General features: G+C 40.6%; 1 protein-coding gene across 2 annotated transcripts in view; it reads right to left on the reverse strand.

Annotated features, from left to right (window-relative positions):
• Positions 1–20,251, reverse strand: part of CPM (carboxypeptidase M) — a 32,259-nt gene extending 12,008 nt beyond the window's left edge. The window contains exons 1-3 of one of the 2 annotated variants that reach the window (XM_040594207.1): positions 20,184–20,245; positions 19,873–20,023; positions 1,408–1,505 (exon numbers count right to left, since the gene is read on the reverse strand). In XM_040594207.1, coding sequence (XP_040450141.1) covers positions 1,408–1,505; positions 19,873–20,023; positions 20,184–20,201 — 267 coding nt within the window. In that variant the 5' untranslated portion in view covers positions 20,202–20,245. Of the gene's footprint in view, positions 1–1,407; positions 1,506–19,872; positions 20,024–20,183 lie in introns of both variants that reach the window. The other variant, XM_040594208.1, reaches the window with a different exon arrangement.
• Between the last annotated feature and the right edge of the window lie 201 nt (positions 20,252–20,452).

Genomic DNA, 20,452 nt, shown 5'->3' on the forward strand with positions numbered 1-20,452 from the left:
AGCAATTCCTGACCTTACAGACACATAACCAGTGTGTCTCTTCATGGTCAAAGTTCCTTGTGCATATCCGGCTGGGCAGTGATAATAGCAGGAGTGCTTTACTGTGGAGGTTTCAGTAGGAAGAGTCGCCAGCTGCAGTCCGGCGATACTTTTTTGTACTCTCAAATACTGGATTTGAGAGCCAGGTGATTCTGGAGGAGATCATATCCTGCTCTCCACCTCTTTCCCACCAAAGCTGGGTCATCTGTAGCCACAGGTTTGCAGTTCCCTTCAGCAGTCCGCAGGGGCTCGTATGGACTCTCATTTCCTAGGCACCCTGGGCTGCCCTGCTGACACACACCAGGTTTTAGGAGCTGCAAACCCCATCCTGGGCATCCAGTAACACGTGCACCCATTTGAAACCATGAACCAGCTTCCTCCCACACAGACTTAAATTCCAAAGCAGTCAGACTCCCAGCAGCACTTTGAGCATGGCCACTGCCAAGCAAGGTGAAACTAGTCTAACTTGGGGAAAATACTTGGCACATACTGCTACAAGTGCCTGTAGGTGTGCTCACACATGGTATTGTTAATAGTAATAGTTTGTGATATGTTAAGCTTTATGCAGGATATACTTCCTGCTACATCTATTTTTCTTAGTTTTGGGAATTCAGTCCAGCATTTATATATATAAATTTTGCCATTTCTGCTGAATTATTTATACTTCACATTAAAGGCTACATAGAAACATATTGTGTAGTTTAAACTTATCCTGAACATGACTCATATAAGCAGGTAAAGCTAAAGCTTAAGAATAAGGGAAATCGAAAGCAAGAAAAGATGATAGGGAAGAGTGAAGATTTGACTCTTTCTGTTCCAGATTAGTGTACTATACCAGGAAGGCTCATAAGCATCATTTTCTCCTTTATTGTAAGTGGGCATTTTTACCAACACAAGTTAATTCTGAAATGGCTTTTTGTTTTGTACTCACTGTGTTCCTTAAGGTTCCCAAGAGAAATGTTCTTCTTTAATTTAACAACTTGATGCTTCACAGCAATTATTCAATCTTAGGATGTATTTGAAAAGTTCTATCAGTCATACTTCATGCCTAGGCAATAATAACATACAAGCAAACTACTGCTTCTGACTCATTGCCAGGAAACTTAAAGACTCTGGGTTTATTCACATGGAGAAGCCAAAGCTCTCTACTTAAGAGAGGTCTTAAGTGTAGGACCTTAGGATTCTTCACTGTGATGTAAGGCCTCCCAGAACTTTATTCTTGACATTCCTTAAGAAATACACGCATATTAGGTCCTCTCTGAAGTATGTCACACCTCAAGAATAAGTAGCACACACCTGAGAGAAGTTCACTCTAAACCTCCAGTAAGCATATTTGGTATAAATGACATTGCAAAAGTTGAAACGTACCTCATCCCCATGCATATTAGCAACATACTTGAACTCTGGAATGCCAATCTTATGATGGGTTGGAAACCTTCCCAGAACAAGAACCCACAGGTCTCTACCTTTAAGAGGGGAAGGGGAAAAGACAATTTTTTAAACAAGCATAAAATCATAGAAACCTTAGAGAAAAAAAAAAAAAAAAAAGATAAAAAGAGTTGGTCGTTAAGACCACTGCACAAATTCTTGTATTCCATTGCTATCCAGTCAGTCCTATATATATAGCATATCAAAGTAGACTGGTTTTTTTTTTTAATCCTCTAAGTACTTGCTATATTAGTTACAAGAATAAGTGTGTTTGGCCTTTTGACCAAAAGTTTATAGTGAACCCTGCAATTTCAAAAGCTTGTAACTAGTGCTAGCAAACAGTTTGGAGTTTTTTGTAACAACCATTTTTCAAGTCAAGTTTAGCAAGCAAGATCTTGTCAAGCAAAGTCAACAAGCAACTAAAGAGTATTTAAAATAAAAGACACTCTTCCCCTAAACACATTAGATCATAAGGATTTCCTGAAGTACATAAAAAAGTTTTCATCATCACAAATAAAGAGCATCTTTTTCGTATTAAAGACAACACAGGAAAGCTAAACACATTCATGAGTTACTGCTCAGAAAACAGATACAGCTCTGCTCAGTATCAGAGACTTATTCCAAAAAAACCCCCAAAAACCCAGCAGGCAAAGAATTAATAGCTGCAGAAAGAGTATTAGTTAGGACCACTAAAGCCGCACAGGAAGCTGAACTTTAAGTAACAAAATAAACAAAAAAATATTTTGGAAGTCCTCATTTTGGGGGGAGGGAGGGGGGCGGGCAAGGGAACAACACATTTTTTATTATTGTTTTTAGTGATATTTTTAGTGTGGCATTTCAGATCTCATCTGCAAAACTATGCTTCCCACTAGCCTGCTCAAGGAGATGGAGAGCTCTAGTTTCGGTAGATGGCAGCAATGAAACTGGACCAGTGCCCTAGTAACAGCAGTCACAGCCTATAGATTCCTAATGCCCAGACCCTGTGTGCATGCTGCCTGTCCCCACCTCTCACACAGGGCTTATTGGGACCCATGAGCTGTCTTGGAGGAGTCCAGCTGTCACAGGAAAGAAGAATGTAGGTGCTGCTATAGACAGTACTATAAAAAGCATTATTTCCTAAAATCTTTGTGGATCACCAGATCTGCAGTAAATAAACTCTGGAGCAGAACAATTTCCCAGTGGTAGAAGCCATGACCCTCGTGATACAGCTGCAGTGAGCTAGTCACATAGCTAGAAAAGAAAAACAAAAATGCTGTGGCAACTGTAGTATCTTCAGGAATGGGAGAAAAAAAAAGTTGAAGAGGTCAGAAGGAACACTACAAGATGTGCTGAAACAGCTGCAAGACATGTAAAACTGAAGATAGTAGTTGCCTAACTAAATTCTTACTTAAACAGGTTCAATCAGAACCTCAGGCTTAGGATCAAGAAGCAACAAGACAGCACTGAGAGCAGACAGATTCAGCAAGGAATGGTCTCAGGATCCCCTCATTTTACACAGTTCCTCTAGAAGACATTGGCGTTCATCATTGTGCTATGCACACAGCTGTGAGATGCTACTACTGACTCTTTCGTTAGAAGACAGTGTGAACAAACAATCCACACTTAAAAATAAGTTCATGGTAAGTACTTTGTAGAGGAAGCTAGTTATTTAGCTTTGTTGTATGCAGAGCCACTCTTTCATTAGAAAAAGAAAATGGTTTGACTTCTGTAAGTCTAGACAAGTTACAGAGTGAAAAAACCAGATATGCTAGCTTTTAAGTACATCCTACTTCAAAAAGGAAGGAGAAAAACCATAAAACCCCGCCACCCTAGCCTTCTCCCCTCCAAAACTTCCAGGTATCCCTTCCAATCTCAACTACCCTGCAATTCTGTGAAAACAGATGACAAGTCTTGCTGCAGTAGTGTTAAGTTTTGAAGCGAAAAAATCCTAGCCATGAATAGAAGTAGCATGTTTTTTCATAATTAAGCATGGACAACAATCTCAATTTTCATCTCTGCAATGTGTCATCCTCTCCATGGTTGTATTCAGGAACAACCTGCAATGAAGTACCAAGGAAGTCCTTCCAGAATGCTCCTATAAATTCTTTGTCCTTGTGCCCTCTTCAGCCATTCTGCCCCACTCCCCCTCCCTCTACTGGAAGGGAATTTGAGACATCCCTCCTTGGTTCCCAACTGCTGCACCAAGAGGAACATACCTGCTTTACAACTGCAATTGCAGCCTTTCTCCCATAGCACAAACTTAAGATGACTACTACAAACCTACAACGTGCGGCTCCCCTAACGAGGGACTCATCAGACCAAGACGCAGTGCCAAAGAGCACATCTAACATCTAAAAGACAGTGGTGAAATTATAAGACTAACATAACAAAGGACCTATGTTCGAGACCTGATGGTGTCCCATCCCTCTCCTAGATGGAAGTGGATGCAGCTAAATTGTACAACACAGTTTTCTACACAGGAGGCATATGCCTTCTATAAGGTTATAAATTCATTCAGCCCTGGGACTGCCTGTTAACAGTGTGAGTACCAAGCACACAGGGCTTTAAAATGTCTGAGCCAACAGGTTCAGTGAATTATGTGTAAAAAGCCCTTTCACTACACGTGAAATAAGTGCTATTTAAAAGAAATAGCTTCCTCAAATTGTTGATTATTTCCTACACAAGCACAAAGTAGTGACCTAGAAGGCAAGATGGTTTAATATCCTGACCCTGCACTAAGCTAACCAATGTAATTCCTAAATTTATATTATCTTTCTGTACACAATTATTATCTAATATAAAAAATAACCAGTCACAGCAACCAAACAATATTGTAGTCCCTAGAACATGAAGCATCTTACCTCATCAATAACCAGGCATTAAGATTAGTCCCTGGTTTTATTTGAAAGGAAGCAGATCGCAAGGGCTATTTCAAAACCAAATACTAGCAATGATGACATTCACATCTATTACATCGATTTTTTTTTTGAACATCTTATGAGCCAATGTAGAACAGTGCCGTATTCTTTAGCCACTTCCCCATAGCAGCACTAGCACTGATTCAGTACTATACGTACACTAAAGCAACAAGATTCTAAGTACAACTAAAATGCTACAGTTATTTCTGTCATTTAAGACTTCCTACAGATGATACTGTACTCCCATTTCTAGTGCCTTGCCATCAGCAGTGCTCATTCCTGCTGCTATCACTGCAAAATTGCACTCATGGGAAACACAAGGAAGAGCTAAGTATAGACCTAGCATTAAGTACTGATTTAAATTGGTCTTTCCAGCATTAGTGTTTAGACTGTTTATAGTTTGCGTGCGGGCCATCTAAATGATAAACACTCCCATGAACTGAGACACCAATTATTTCCTGGCATTTCCAGCTTGTGAGAAGTATTAAACCTACCATTAACAATTAAAATAAATTCTTGGGTCTGCTCAGCCTGCAGTACTGGATAGTGTACCTATGAAGGATGATGTAAGATTTCTTTCCATGCAGCAGTAATTTACTGCATATAAAAAGATTCAGCATATAAAGAGTTTCCTTTAATCAGCAAGGCTTAGATAACTCTGCTTTTGTACCTGAAGTAAACAGCTAAGCTACATCCCATGCTTCGAATCAACTCGATGTATATCAAAAAGCCATTTCTCATTGTCAGACTAGAACTGACTTGAAATACAGTTCACTAATCAGTTGAAGCAATCAAGACAAACGTGTGTTTCTTACTGTGTCTCTCAGGACAAGTAACAAGACTCGTATTGGAACAGAGCCAGACCACACAACTTTTAGTAGAATGAGCAGTCTTTTTTAAAGTTCTTCTAGCATTGCCACAGTTCATGCCATAGTAATGGTTTTCTGAACAGATCTACAAAAACTGGGAATTAAGATGGAGAATTGAAACTGATTTCCAGATCTAGTGGGAAAGAAACCAAATCAATTTGTAGAAGTTGCAGTCTGGATTGCCCTCCCTGGTTTGTCTTGTTCTGAAATGTATTTCTACTTTTCTTCACTTTGTTCTTTACAGCTTCATTTACGAAAAATAATGGCTGTCATTTCCAAGAAAGTTATGGCTACAAAATGAAGTGACTGGGCAACGCACCAGACCCACTCTCAGTACTGCTCAGGCTAGGCTACTGATACAAAAGTTCATGGAGGTCCACTTTGACCCAGAAAAAGAAACAGGCTGACTATAGTCCTCCTGGACTGGCTGTGTGTTGCACACTGACTCATGGATAGGAACTGCAGAGATGCTGATCCATGTTGAGACAGTCTCTACCTAGAAAGGTGCAGGACAGAGAGAAGAGGAAGACAGACTGACTCTTACACTAATGCAAGGTCCCAGAACAATTTAATCATAAACAATCACAGAATCATAGAACAGCCCAGGCTGGAAGGGACCTCAAAAGATCATCTGGTCCAAACGCTTTCATGGGAGGATGAGCCTAGAGGAGATTATTGAGCACTCTGTCCCATTGCATCTTGAAAACCTCCAGTGATGGGGATTTTGTTACATCCCTGGGGATTCTTTCCTCCAGGAAGGAGAGCCTGAACTCCAGTCTTTCCTCACAGGGCAGGTTCTCCAGCCCTTTGATCATCTTCATGCCCCTGCTTTGGGCCCTCTCCAATTTATTCACACCTTTCTTGAACTGTGGGGACCTGAACTGGACACAGCACTCCAGGTGCAGCCCGACAAGCACCATGTAGAGTGGTATGATCACATCTTTATCTCTGCTACTAACACCTCTGCCAGTGCAGCCCAGGATCTGATTTGCCTTTGTTGCAGCAGCAGCACACTGCTGACTCATGTTGAGCTTGTTGTCCACTGGGACCCCCCAGGTCTCTTCCAGCAAGGCTGCTCCCCAACCACACAGCTCCTAGCCTGTACTGGGCTCTTTGGTTATTCTTTCCTAGTCTTTGTCAAACTTCATACTGTTCTTGCTAGTCCACTCTTCCAGCTTGTCCAGGTCTCTCTAAGATGGCTTACCCTTCTGACTTGTCCACCTTACCACTCAGTTTGGTATCATCATCAAACATGGTGACAATGTTTTCAATCCTATTGTCCAGATCATTTATGAAGTTGTGGAACAGTGTTGATCTCTGGGGACCCCACTTGTGACAGGCTGCCAGCTTGAGTAAAAATCATTACCGTCCTCTGAGTGTGGTCTGTTAGCCAGTTTCCCACCTATCTCCAGGCCACCTATCCAGTCTGTACCTTGACAGTTTGTCCAGGAGAAGGCTGTGGGAAACAGCGTCAAAAACAGTTTAGAGCACTGAACATAGCTTGTTCTGACACTGGCTAGAAAATTTATTTATTTAGATGTCTAAATCCAAGCCTCAGATATGAATCTACTTGGATCCATCTGCTACCTATAAAATGCATAAAGCTAGATTGTGAAAAAAGACATTGTACCAAATCAACATAATGACCTCAAAAAATTCACTTTTGAGATTTGATGCAAGCCACAACAATTTACTTCTCTTTGTATTTCATATCCTCTTCCTTAAAACTTACTGATTTTTACTCTTACTTATCCCATGTTTGGCAACAAACTCTACAGGTCAAGTAGCGTATTATCAGGGTAGTGTGCATATTAACCAGAAAGATGTGGCCCTAAGCTGTAAGGAAGGCCACTTAGTAGTAAGAAAAGATAGAGAAGTTGAATAGAAAGTGTAAACTACTTAAAAGCTTTGTCATTATTTTTCAGATTGTTATTGCATTTCCCTAACTGCATTTGGCAACATATTCTGCTGTGTCTCGGGATACTCCATCCTCACTGGCTACTTGTAATACTAGTGTAAATCTACACTATTTCAGCAGTCCTGAGAACTTAACCTATTAGGGTTTTCTTCTATCATGCTCCATACAAGCTTTTAAAATGTATGTTTCTGACCCCCAAAGCATACAATCAAAGCACTGCAAAATAAGAAGGGGGACCAGAAAGACAAGGTTTTATTCAAGAGAACGAAACAGGGTGGTGGCTATGCTTTAGGCATAGCTTGTGTCAATCATGTTCAAATCTAGTATAAGCAGAAGAGCTTCAGCCTAGATTCTATGATGAGAACACCAAGTAACAGTAGTGAAATAAACGTACCAGCTGATTTTTATAATAGCTTCCACTGCAAGAGCAACCACTACATAATTATGGTTTGACAGAAGAAAAAAATGATGCAAATAACTAGCATCTGCATTACTTATACAAAATATTGTGGGGAGACAGGGTGGCATGAGAGTCACTCCTTGATAAATTCCTCTGTAGATATACCACAATTCCCACATAATTTCTCATGCTCTTTAATCTACTTTAACTATGCATACTATTACTGAAAACATTTCCCTAACTGCATTTGGCAACATATTGTGCTATTTCTTGGGATACTCCATCCTCACTGGCTACCTGTAATACTAGTGTAAATCTGCATTAGTTGCTACCATGCAAGATACTAAGGCATCTTTACAGTTTTCTTTTTATTGTAGAACTATGTCAGGGTATCCTCTCAGCTGCATCTGAGACATTTTCTGAGACTAAGTCAAACTATGCTTATTACTACATAAAGTTCCTTATATTGCAAGGAGGGATATATCAAGAAATCAATCCCAGCTTTATTGCTAACTTTTAAATTACATTCATGGTAAGTCTGTTTCCATGCTAAAACAAACCATTCTTTGGCTTTTAGTTTTTCTGATCTGTACTAGTATTCCCTGCAAAGCTCTGTACTGTGAGCATGTAACATAGGAGTACAATGCCACCCACATGCACGTACATAGGCAAGAAGGTAGAAAGACAAAGATATTAAATACTTCCATAACTTAGTATCATACTTCCAAGCTTTGATATGAAGACAAAGTGTTAGTTTCCCCACAACAACAGTAGGGCAACACTGTCTTCCAGCAAGGTATTACCACAGCTAATGACGGATTTAGGAGCAACTCACTTTCGCTAAGCAAGCACCACGAGCATCCTTGGCCTGTGGTACTCAGATTTGTCACCACCAATTCAAACTGGAAAATCTGAAGCCGTTTTGGAACTTGTCTTCCAAAAGTGGACTGCCCAACAGCACACATGGCTTGATTCAGATTCTAACAGAATTTGAGTTACCAACACGTTATTTATATAATCAGAAATGTCTAATCAGATTGACCGATATAGTAGCATTGCAGGAGCAGCCTTACAAGCATGAACAAATATGTGAGTTTAATCTAGCAAGACTGTTGAGTAAAGCACCCTCCAGATTACAGTAAGTAATATATATGTATCCTTTGGGGATACTAATTTTGTAAATTATCAGCCAAAAAAGGCAGCTGTCTCCATTCGGAACACAGATACTCTAAATGTCTAGTTTACACGCAGAATAACTTACACACCTGAAGCTGGGATTGGATAGATGTCTGTATGAACTGTAGTACCTCAGGTTCCTCTGTGAGAGTTCATCCTCACTTTTCAGTACACCATGTTATCATGGTCCACCGAGACAGAAAGGATTATCTAAATACTTGCAAGGCCTGTATTAGCATTAGTAATGGACAAAGCTGACATCCCAAGAAGAGCTAGGACACTTTAAACGTAAGAAAAGTTTTCAAGGTATTTTGGAGGGTTAAAAAGATACAGATCAATCATACATGCTAACCAGGCGTATCTGGCAATATTCAGCATGGTGCACAGGTAAGCAGAGCAGACCTAAAAGAGCTCACAGTAATGTTAGACTGCAGGTCTAATACAGTTACCCCCTCCCCTCCCCACCCCCCACCCCAAACTGACAGCACTTCTTACTTAGTGAGGGGAGCAAAGGTTTTATTATTTGTTTTGTTTCCCCAAGTATCCTGCTTAATAGAGAGACTGTAAAGGAGGTCATACTTAGCAAGAACTACTCTAACCACGCTGTTCTTAATAAGCTATTGGAAGGAGTAAAAATCATTGATAAAGATGCAAATGCTTGTTTGAGGATAACAGGAAGTGAGGCCAATCAGTACAGTACCTGCGTAGCATTTTTTATTTTCATTTCAAAGTGTTAGGACTATCCTGTGCTCTGTATTTCTACTCATCAACATTCCGAGTGCTAGTACAGACAATTCTATCTCAGCCAATTTGTGGTATTTCCTGTCAGCAACAGACACACTACCGCTGACACAGTTACGATGCTGGAGCCACTGCTTAACTTAATATTTCTGCTCTCTTCCCATGTATCCCTTATTACAGGTGTAAGCCTACCTCTCTCTCTCAGGAAAAAAGGCAAAACCCACAACACAAAGTTTCCCACTATTTACTAAATACTTATCTACTTCCAGAGATGATGCCAGCCAATCCCATTTAGAGTTGGTACCTTATAAGCAGAACTGTAGGAACAACCAATAACTCTCTAAAAAAAACCCTAGATACTGTTTATTTGTAACCAAAGCACTTGAGAAGGGAAGGGAATCAAAACAGTTCATGGTTCACATGCTTGCTTATCTTCCTAAAGGTCTGGTTGATTGCGAAGTCTATAGTTGCTTTAGATATTTTTGCAAGAGTTGCATCTTATGAGAATGACAACCCTTTCTTTCCTAAATATATGTGACTCACCACACCGTACCATTTCCAGTTCTCATGATCGATCTGAGCAGACTCTTTATACACAAAAAGATAAATAATTGCCAATCCAGAGCACAGTCTCTACAACAGCATCTTATAGTTTATTTGAACACAAATCAAGAAATAAAAATAAATTACAAGAATCCAAATGAAAACAACCCAGAAGGGAAGGCTGTTTTAAAATTAACATACACTAACCTTATTCAGTATTGGTTACTGAGAACAGGCACCTAGAATTATCCTGAACTGGCTTCCCCCACCATTTCCACCAAGTGGTTTCATATTCACTCCCAGAAACCAAACAGACTATTTTTCCCTTTTCACTAGCTCTTGTTTCTATTACCACAGGGGTTATAAATCTAGCTCTAGAAATATGTGCTTTATTTTCTCAGAAAGGTGTGAAACTGGTATGCATCTAATAATTTTCAGAAACACTACTGTATACATAAAAGAAAGAAAAATTACACATTCACAGTAGTACCATTGGATCATCATGAGCAAAGTGATTGCTTACAATGCAAACCAGGCACAAGGTTTGTTTTTAAGTGCAATTTATCCAGATTCAACACTTATTTGGCCTACCCTTTTACCACCGGAGGCAGAGGATGCCAAAACTCTTTCTGCCACTTGAAGACACAAGAGGGAGTAGAAAACCAGCAGACTATAGGTTGTTGCTGTTGCATGGCTGAGGAGTTACCCTTTGAGGGTTTCCATGCATTGAAGTGCCTCATCAAGAGACTTATTACGCATATTCTGGAAAGATCCTTGGCAGATCCCAGACATTATGTTTGCTCAAAGAATAGGAAGCTCAAAACAATACACATATCAACATTGGGAAGCAGAGTTCTACAAAATCAGACAGTAAGCAGTTTCCTCCCACTCCCCTTTTCTTAAATTGGCTGGAAGGGGAAAGAATTGCAAGATAGATTATCTTTCAAAAAATAATCCAACCCTTATCATCAACATCATCTGTTTCTGGTTTAGTTAACAAGCTACATTAGTTTGACCCGTTGCTTCCAGATCCTCTCTCAAAATGGATAACAAAACATCTCCTTAGAATCTTTAGTGACTGCCTTTTAGGAAAGGCAACAAACACTACAAGGAACTAAAATTCAGATAGTGTTACTACCTACAAACAGAGTAACTTTGTCCTTTGTCTCTTCAAGAAACATGTTCTGGTGGCCTTTGTTTCCTCTTGAATTGAGATCAGCCTAATGCAATTGCATATCAAAGCAAGTTTTGTACTCTAACCTACTTTAGGCCCACCATGGTTAGGAAATATGCTTTGTCAGAAACAGCCAGGTTGCACATTGCTGGAAATGCATACCGGGGAGGTATCTATCATGCTGTGCCTACCCTATTCCTAGAATTTTTTCTAGCTGTTATTGGGGGGGGGGGGCGGGAAACCACCTGGATCAGACCGTAGTTTTGAACTGACACAGTAGGACTATACTTATTGAGTACACAGTTTGCTTTTTTAGGATGTGTTACTTTCATTTGCAAAAGCTCTGCTTAAATGCCCCAGGTAACTGCAAGACCCATAGATGGAGAACACATTGGCTAGGAACAAAGAGGAAACGTATCTCAACTGTCCTAAATCCACTGTGAACTCAGCATGTTACACAGCAGCTACAGCAATTTAATTAAATAACTCCAGCTGCCATGGTCTGACCTTTCCCATTTAAGCTCTACACATCAAACTGCAGGATCATCTTCTAACCTCCTCACATCTGATCCACTGCATAGATTACAGGAGTTACTCTGCCAGAAGTGGAACAGTTTACAGGGAGGATGATCTCTCAGCTGTGAGAGGAGAGCTACAGCTGCCCTATGAATTATTTATTTCCATCTCCAGTATCTACCTGATTCATAAAAAGTTCAGAAAGCAGAACTAGCAGTCATGTGCACATCTGGCTTTCAAAGAAAACACCCAGCCTTAAAAAAATATAAAAATCTAGCTCTCCCTTGTATGCAAAACTATGTGTAGAACAACTGCCTAAGGAAAAAATGCTTCAGGGTAAGAAGTCACATCTTGTCTATCAACTAATTAACACATTATGAGTAGGTCTCCATTTGTACTTACGTGAGCTAGCTGAACACCATATGCCATACCATAGCAACATACAGTAAAGCTTTAATTAGGCAGCCCTGAGAACCAGCAACGCTGGTAGCTCCAAGGATCCACAGCCAGAGGTCCTGGGCAGAAAGGCCATCCAGAAGGGATGAAAGGCACACTGCCCTTCTTTTGTCAACAGAAAGCTACTAGAAACACTTTTCTACTAAAAAGCTTCATCCCCTGGAGCTGGGTAGGAAGGATGTATTACTGTGCTCTTGAGTAAAAGGGGAATGTAGACAGATTGACCATCTGGGTGAAACACAGGCACAGGGTAAGAGGTTTATTTCTTTTTAATTAAGTTTGCCATTACAATAAATCTAAATATTAACAACATTGTACTGAAATTCACCGAATTTTCCGTATTTCTAGGGAAATACAGGCCTTCTAGCATGACCCAAAGACCAGCAAATGTAGGCTGTGACAGGTTAATAAAGAGACCTAATCTGGTGGTAGAAGACCCTTAATCAAAGGCCACCTCTTGATTAATGGTTATGTTTTCTCTTTTTTTTCTTTACTGGAGAATCTTTTACTGTGCTACTCTAAGTCATGCAAAAAACCAGCAGTTTGAGGAAGTGAATACTTGAAGACCAGTGTAAGTCAAAACAGAGTTACATATAAAAAGTAACCTGAAGTGAGCATACAGGTTTAATCTGCCCCTTGCAGTCAGCAGACCATAAATTACAGTTAAATTGTCGGTATAGTTATGAGCTATATAAAGGATCACAAGCCATGTTTCAAGATCACACCTCTTATTGTATCTTTATGTACAATGCTCCAAAAAGCAGGTTCTTGAAAAAAACCCAGTAGTTTATCTGTCCATTGTACACCATTCTTAGTATCCTGAGCTCTATGTTTTTACATTTGGTTGGTTGTAGTTTATTTAAAAAAAACAAACAAACAAAAAAACCCAACTACATATTTACCTTCTCAACACCAGCTAAAGGATACGGAGACAGACAAAAATCAAACTGTACCCACCAGCTGCAACTGCCAATTCTGTGTTACATGAGCTCCCCAGCTTTGCTAACTTCACTGACATGAATTACAATATCCAGTTGTCAATTCTGCCTACTTGTAAACAAAGATGGAAAGCTGTGAAGTCTTGTTGAGGGAAACAGAACGGCTGCAGGCTTAAGACCTTTACTGCTCTGAAGAAAAGCTTGACAAATATATGCTGCAACTAGGTAACCACAAAGCAAGGGGTAGAGATTTTTGCCACAACACCAGTTTTAAATAAATGCTACTCACAGGAGCAGAGGACTATTTCTAAATAGATCAGAACTTTCCATTTCAAAGTTAACAACATAAAGATTCCATTCCTAGATAACAGTTTTTATGAGAAGTGTTTGATCTATGTTGCTAGGATAGGTTCCCTTCAAACAGTTGTTTGAAATTTTGTTTTTAGGCTGAGACAGAAATCTCTGTTATGGCAGGTTTCACAGGAAAATTCTTCCCACAAGATTTTCTGTAAGAACTGTATTTAAGTTTCATTTGTGTGTCTGTGCACATGTGCATGTATGTAAAAGAAAACTGCAACAACACATACAAATACATACACACACTTTCATTATTATTTCTAATTGTAGGAGACAGCATGGAAGTCAAGACAAAGATGATTGAACAATTCACAGCAAACATGAAGATTTAAGCGAATTATTTTACTTTCACTGCAAGAGAATAGGAACATGCTCAGAGTCGGCAACTGCATCTTTAAGAGTAACATCTTAACTTGTCAATCTTTTAAACATCTGACATTGACCAAGCTATGTACTTTATAAGTTTAGCCATACTGACAGGAAAGCAATGTTAAGCCATGTTATCATTGGACAAAATCTTAGTACTTGGCTATTAGAAGACTGCACACAAGCTACCTGTGTCACATCACAGCAGTCAAGCTATTATCATAGGAGTTCTATGGCTTTTCTCCTATAAGTAAACACTCACAGTATTCACATTTAAACTAATTCTGTAACTAAATTGCTAGAGGATGCAGTCAGATGAAATATGAAACTACATTTCAACATTTACAGACTTTTTAGCTTCAGTTAGGACAAAAGGACTTTAGAAGTTGAAGCTAATGCAGGATCAGCGAGTTCCATTTAAGTACATGGTTTACAGCAAAGCTCAGTTGGAAGCCAAAGATTTTTTAAAAATACAGGCTAATACTTCTTGTTTATATGTCATAGTTTAGCTTTGACTAGATAACTGAAGGAGCCAGTCTTCCTCCTCCTGTTTTTTTTCCCCTTCCTATCACAGCGACTCAGATAATACACTGCAAACAGAGTTTACAAGGCTGTTAAGATCAAGCCCATCCATGAACCAAAACACCCTTGCAATAATGAAATGAACATATAAACCTACCTAGAAGCTCGTTAACGTATCTTTACATGCCACAAGTACTGACAAAGACTACAAAAAAGTTGTTCTTTTTGGTCTCTTCATAACCAAGTGCCACACAAGTGGAAAAAAGTTTCAGAAGAGAAGCAGGCAAGAATGGGTAAAAGTTTAACTATCACGGTAAGTTTTGGAATGCCCATTTTTAAATGAAACTCTGGATATGAGCCAAGTGACTTTAGTATGCTTTACACGAGGCCCACTGAGTGGGAAGTGTCTCATTCATTTTTGTTTCTAAAAATGAACACTTGAAAATCTCAGTGCTTATATTATCTACATATGCCATGCTTGCATGATGAGCCTGTAATTCACAGTATTGAGGAAATTTTTGGGGTTGGAGATGGGGAGGAGGGAAGACATTATCAAGGACTGGAGACAAGAGGAAAGCCATTTGCAGCAGTCACTCAAATGGAACAAACAGAAGGTAACAGTCTCCTACACAAACATACCTCACATCATGTAACCACAGAAAAAAAATAATTGCAATACTCTCTTTAAAGAAATCACATTCCCTGTGGGTTTTCCTCTACACAGTTTATTTTCAAGACAAAAAAAAAAAAGTTTTATCACCTTTTTCTTCCTTCCTTCTTTTTAAATACACTAGTACTTACTTTTAGTTTGTACAAACATTTAATAATGAGTAACACTGAGAAACTTACCTTCAAGTACACTGGGCTATGTATAACCTTTTCATTCTATTTTTGTACAGTGCCAGGACCCCTGAAACTAACCTGGTAAGAAAAATTCCAGTAAACTACAAACATTTTATGGGTATTTCAGTTTTGTTTTCTCCAGCAGTAAAGCTTGTTTTCTAGTACTTTAAAACAAAGTAAAACCATCCAGAATAAGTGTTTCTAATGTAAATTCAATAAAATTTACAGTGTGTTTTACTATTGATGGTAGTAAGCCAGGCTCCTTTCATACTGTATCACAAGAACTGTCTTAAAATAAGATCTTATTTTTCCCCAGGCAGACATCATCTTCCAGCTACATACACAGACTATCAATACATAGACTAGATAAGTACAATACCTGGCCTTCTACTATTAAATATTTCCACTGGAGTGCAATGAACCTGAAGTTAGCACTCTCCTGTTCAACAGCTGCCCATAAATGCCTAAAAGTATCAATTGCACTGTATCAGAAAAGTCAGGAGATTTAAACTGATCTCTGGCATATCTTGGGCATGTGTTCCACCGATGTTTGTGCAGAATGATGTCAGGGACAGGTTAATTGCCTATTAACCCTACTAACCAGGCAGGTGCACGCTTCCTACTGCAATACCTAATCCCTAGTGCTCCCTTTTGCTGAAGTCACAGCTGCTTATCAGATGGAAACCTGGGCATATGCCACACCCTTCTGTTTTCTGAGGAGGGAAGCCCATGAATGCAAGGCAGGAAGGAGACATAACGAGCTCCAACAGGCACCAAGCCTGAGCCACTGAGGAATCCAGCTTGCTGGGAGCCCTGCTGACTACACCTTCCCTGTAGTACATGGTATCCCCTATGCATACAGCCGTGTGAAAGCCCTGCATGAACTTTAGAAACCAAACCAACCAACAAACCACTCGCCCTGCATGCTTCAGCCTCTCTCTTTATAAAGCTGGGATAGCAGAATGCTAGTAAGTGAGTTGGTTTTTTTTTTTGGTGGACTAGTGAAAGTTAGCAAAGTGCTTAAAAATAATGGATGGAATGTGCCAGTTCAAGGGCAACAGAGAGAACAACTGAATAGTAAGCAGCAGAATAGGATTATTAAACCACATGGTTCTCACCTAAAAAAAGTTTTCAGAACAGCTGTTCTGCAAGAAGCTTTTCTGAAAATTTCTAATGAAACCACAGTGAATTCTGGTCAGTTTTTGGTCTTTCCAATGACAGAATCTGCCAAAGAGATGTTAATCTATGAAGTCAGCTTTAAAGCTCTTCATTAGGTAGACAGAGGTACTTTAACCATACATAACTTTTTTGCTCAATGAGCAGGAGCTGGCTTAAGGATATTTATAACTGTTCTGATTTGACTGAAATTCTGAAAATGCAGACTGGCCTCCAGAGAAGCTAGATCTAAACCAAGCTGTAATTGGCATGCTATCACCATCAGAATTCAGAGCATATCTGAGAAGACTTTTCAAAGAGTGTGGATCTACTACAAAACTCACTCAGCTCTTTCAACATTGCTTGCCCTTGCTCTCCTAATAAGGTCATCAGGTCTATCTAATAGAATCCTTAAATCTGCTTCCCACCACTCTCATTTTCTTCCCAAAGAAGAACAGCACAGTACCTTGAACAATGACACACCACAGATCATACACTTACATAAAATTTCTTTTTGATAATACACACTAAGATCTTCTGGTTAAAGAATCAGTCTGTTTTTCATTGGGGTAGGTTTAGGCAGGACAGGTTAATATGATTACACCAGGTCCCATCCTCCAGACTGACACAGCTCTGCAGCCTCCTCTGTTATTATAGAGTGCTCATACTGTACTGAGGTTGGATATTGTGTGTATTAGAAAACAGAACTCCTGCCAAACATCTTTTATGAGCTTATTCAACACCACATCTGAAGCAATATAAAAGAATCAAGGTATTTTCTGGGCCATCACATGTCTCTGCCTACCTGTTTATAAGAACATACCTTGTCTCTCATAAACATACAATTCACCCACAAATCTTGAGGGATTTGAGGTTACCTACTAAATTAGGCCAAACAGATAACACTCAGTTTTGTCAGCCAATGGGCTACATCATTTTAAGCTCCCTTCTCCCCTCATTTAAGGATGAGATGCATAATTAAATATCATAGCTTCTAAGTGTACTGACCTGAAGACTAAAAAAGCCATTCCCAGTCTAGAACACATTCTTCCCAGTAATCTGGCAAAGGGGTGGTGAATTTCTCTATGGTAATGTAAACCACCACAAACAGATTTGACATCTTTTAGTTTGTTTTCCACTGGGGTTCTTGATGCTTGTTCTGTTGCTGTTAAAGTCTACATACATCAAGTAAACACACTTTGTAAATCTCACCTCAGATTTATCCATGACAAATCATACTTGACTGCTTACCTTTTATGCAGAAAACTGGCTTAGTGGGAGAGAGGAAAGCACTCTATTTTGTTAGTCTTGACCTTAGCAAGGCTTCCAGAATCACAGAATCAGTTGGAAGGGACCTCTGGAGATCACTTGGTCCAACCCTCCATGCTCAAGCAGGGCCACTTACAGGACTGTGTCCAGATGGCTTTTGAATATCTCCAAGGACAGAGACTCAACAACCACCATGTTAATTGGTAGTGAGATACACTAGCACATTGATACAAGTAAGCACAGGTGCATACAAACATTATTGTTTTTATCAGATAACTGAGAAAACAGGAAGACAACTTCAGCCTGTTAATCAAAACTGAAACTTCACTTTCACCAAAATTATTTAACCCCTGTTATCACAAAACTTTCTTCTACTATGAGCAAAAAAACAAAAAAACAAACCCTAATTCAGTACCATCCCCTACGATATTCAAGGGGACTCTAAAAGCACATTTCTTAATGGCGGTAGCTTAACATTTAGAAAAAATAATAGAGAAGCACTAAGCATTTTTCACTGCCATTCTGCTTTATATGGCACTGAGGAAGTTTTGAATGCCCACCTACTCCATCCAGAGGAATACTGCAGGCACACTGAACATGCAGAAAGCATAAGAGATCACTTTTCTGTGTATCATGACACGTAGCCAGCAGCACAAGGGAGAGCTCAGGCAATTCTCTTTTCTCACGCAGTTTGGCAAAGCAGAAGGCAATACACCAAGTTCTGAATAAAGTTTCAGTGCATTCCTCAACCATAATCAAGAGATGATGCATTTCCCATTTCTATGCTGATGCAACTCAGAGAAGTTGAACACTTGATGTTATCAACTTTTAGATGTCTGGATACGTAAAAAGCCAAATTTTCAGTCTCTCAAGCTGGATGAAATGTTTTGTCCCACCTGCAGGAAGATAAGCCAGCAGAGTTCCTGCCAGAAAAGCCAGAATTTAGTCCTATCATTAAAACATTATCTAAGTCCCATCAAGGCAGGAAAACGAAGATGTGAATAATCACGAGTTTGTACCGGAGGGGACTGTACTTAAGGGACTAGCCTTCTCTTACGCAGATGACTAACATAATCCAATATGATTCTGGCTGTGATGAAACCAAGAAGAACACAGCTTAAATAACTTTAAGATTCCTTGGCTACTTTGGGTATTTCCACAATGCCACTTTCTAAAGAAATGAGTGCAGACATGCACAGTGACAAGATCATGTATCCATAGCAACATGGCAGCAGTTTGATACCTCACTGAAACAGAGCCCTCTTTTCAACTAAAAGTTATGTTCCAGACAGAAAAAGTGAACACATACATGGTAAGACAAGGAAGGAGGTATGAAAAGAAACTACTAGCATTATTCATGATTACCCAGAAGGATGCAGCTTTTATTTTTTTAAACACAAGCACAGATTTGATAATAGATGCTACAACTGTCTCCTTCCAGTGGTATTAGAGGAACACACATTGTTTCTAAAGAATGAACTTCTCCATCTATTTTTATACCTCTTACTAAAGTAATGTAATTTTCTGACTTGAAATTACTGAAGCTTTTTTTGCTAAAACTAGACAGATGTACATTATTTATATGCTAATAAACACTAAACCTTCTAATCTCTCTAAACAAATGAAAAAACTCCTTTTCCCCTATAAGTTTATTTTAGGGAAGTACCGTCATAGAGAGAGAAATTCAAATATCTGCATAAGGCCAGAAAGGTGATTATTGATTTCAGTACATTTTCCTGTGGGGTTTAAAACCGAAATCCCATTCTTCATTGAAATCACAAGACCTTGAATCAGTATGGAATTTGAAATACTTTTTGTAGTCTGCCCAGATCTACCGGAATAATTGGTAAAGCCAAAAGAGAAGATATTTTTAACATAGCCATATGTGAGAAAACACACACTGCTATTAACAGCCCCACCTAGAAGGGGCACTTGGCAAACAGGGTAGCATTTTAAGCTCTTTAGAGACAGCCCCGTTTCTGAAACTGCCACTCAGGAGGTTTCCAATTCTCAAGAAAATAGGTGTTGGGAGAACTTCTACCCTAGCTGAAGGGCGTCACCAGAGCTTGTTATTCACGCTTAAGCAAGAGGCGGAGGAAACTTCCCAGAGCAGCGAAGCAGACAGGCACCCGGCACTCGCCATCAGAGCAGCCCCGCCGCCAGCCAGCGCGGACACCGCAGCCACCTTCACCCACGCTTGTCCCAAGTTAAATGTGACAGAAACCCTTCGCTTCCCACCCACCTCCCGCCCCCCTCCGCCCCTACCTTCCACCGAGCGCCCGATGCTGTGCAAGTGGGTGAGGGAGGGGTACGCGCCATGGACCCCCTTCAGGTACGCCTCCAGGTCCCCGGCATGGTGGTACTTGAAATCCAACGCGGCTGCCACAGAAACCAGGCAGAGGATGCCCACCACGTCCTGGAAAGAAACAGATGAGCCAAACCGCCGCGGGGACCGGCGGGCTCGCCGCCCTGCCCCGGCTCTGCGCTGCCGAACGCGGGGGGGCCCTCCCGCCTCTGCCCGTCTCCCCTCGCAGGGAGCAGGTGCCTCCCCCGCCGCCCGCACCCGCCGCTCCTACCCCGGCGGCCGCCCGCATGGTGCCGTCGCTCTTCCACAACTGGAGCCCCAACGCCGGGCGGGGACCGCCATCCCCCGTCGCCGGCCTCGCCCTGCCCCTGACTGACGCGGGCGCCATCCACTCAGGTCCCCCCGGCCCGCCCAGGGGTCGGCGGGGCACACCCCCCTCCCGTCTCCCCTCCCTGCTGCCCGCCTCGCCGAGGGCGCTCACCTGTGCGCGGCCCGGCTCCTGTCAGCGCGGCGGCGGCGGCGCAGCCCTCGGCAGCCCCT

Source organism: Falco naumanni, chromosome 5 (genome assembly GCF_017639655.2).
Source record: "Falco naumanni isolate bFalNau1 chromosome 5, bFalNau1.pat, whole genome shotgun sequence".
NCBI classification, from domain to species: domain Eukaryota; kingdom Metazoa; phylum Chordata; class Aves; order Falconiformes; family Falconidae; genus Falco; species Falco naumanni.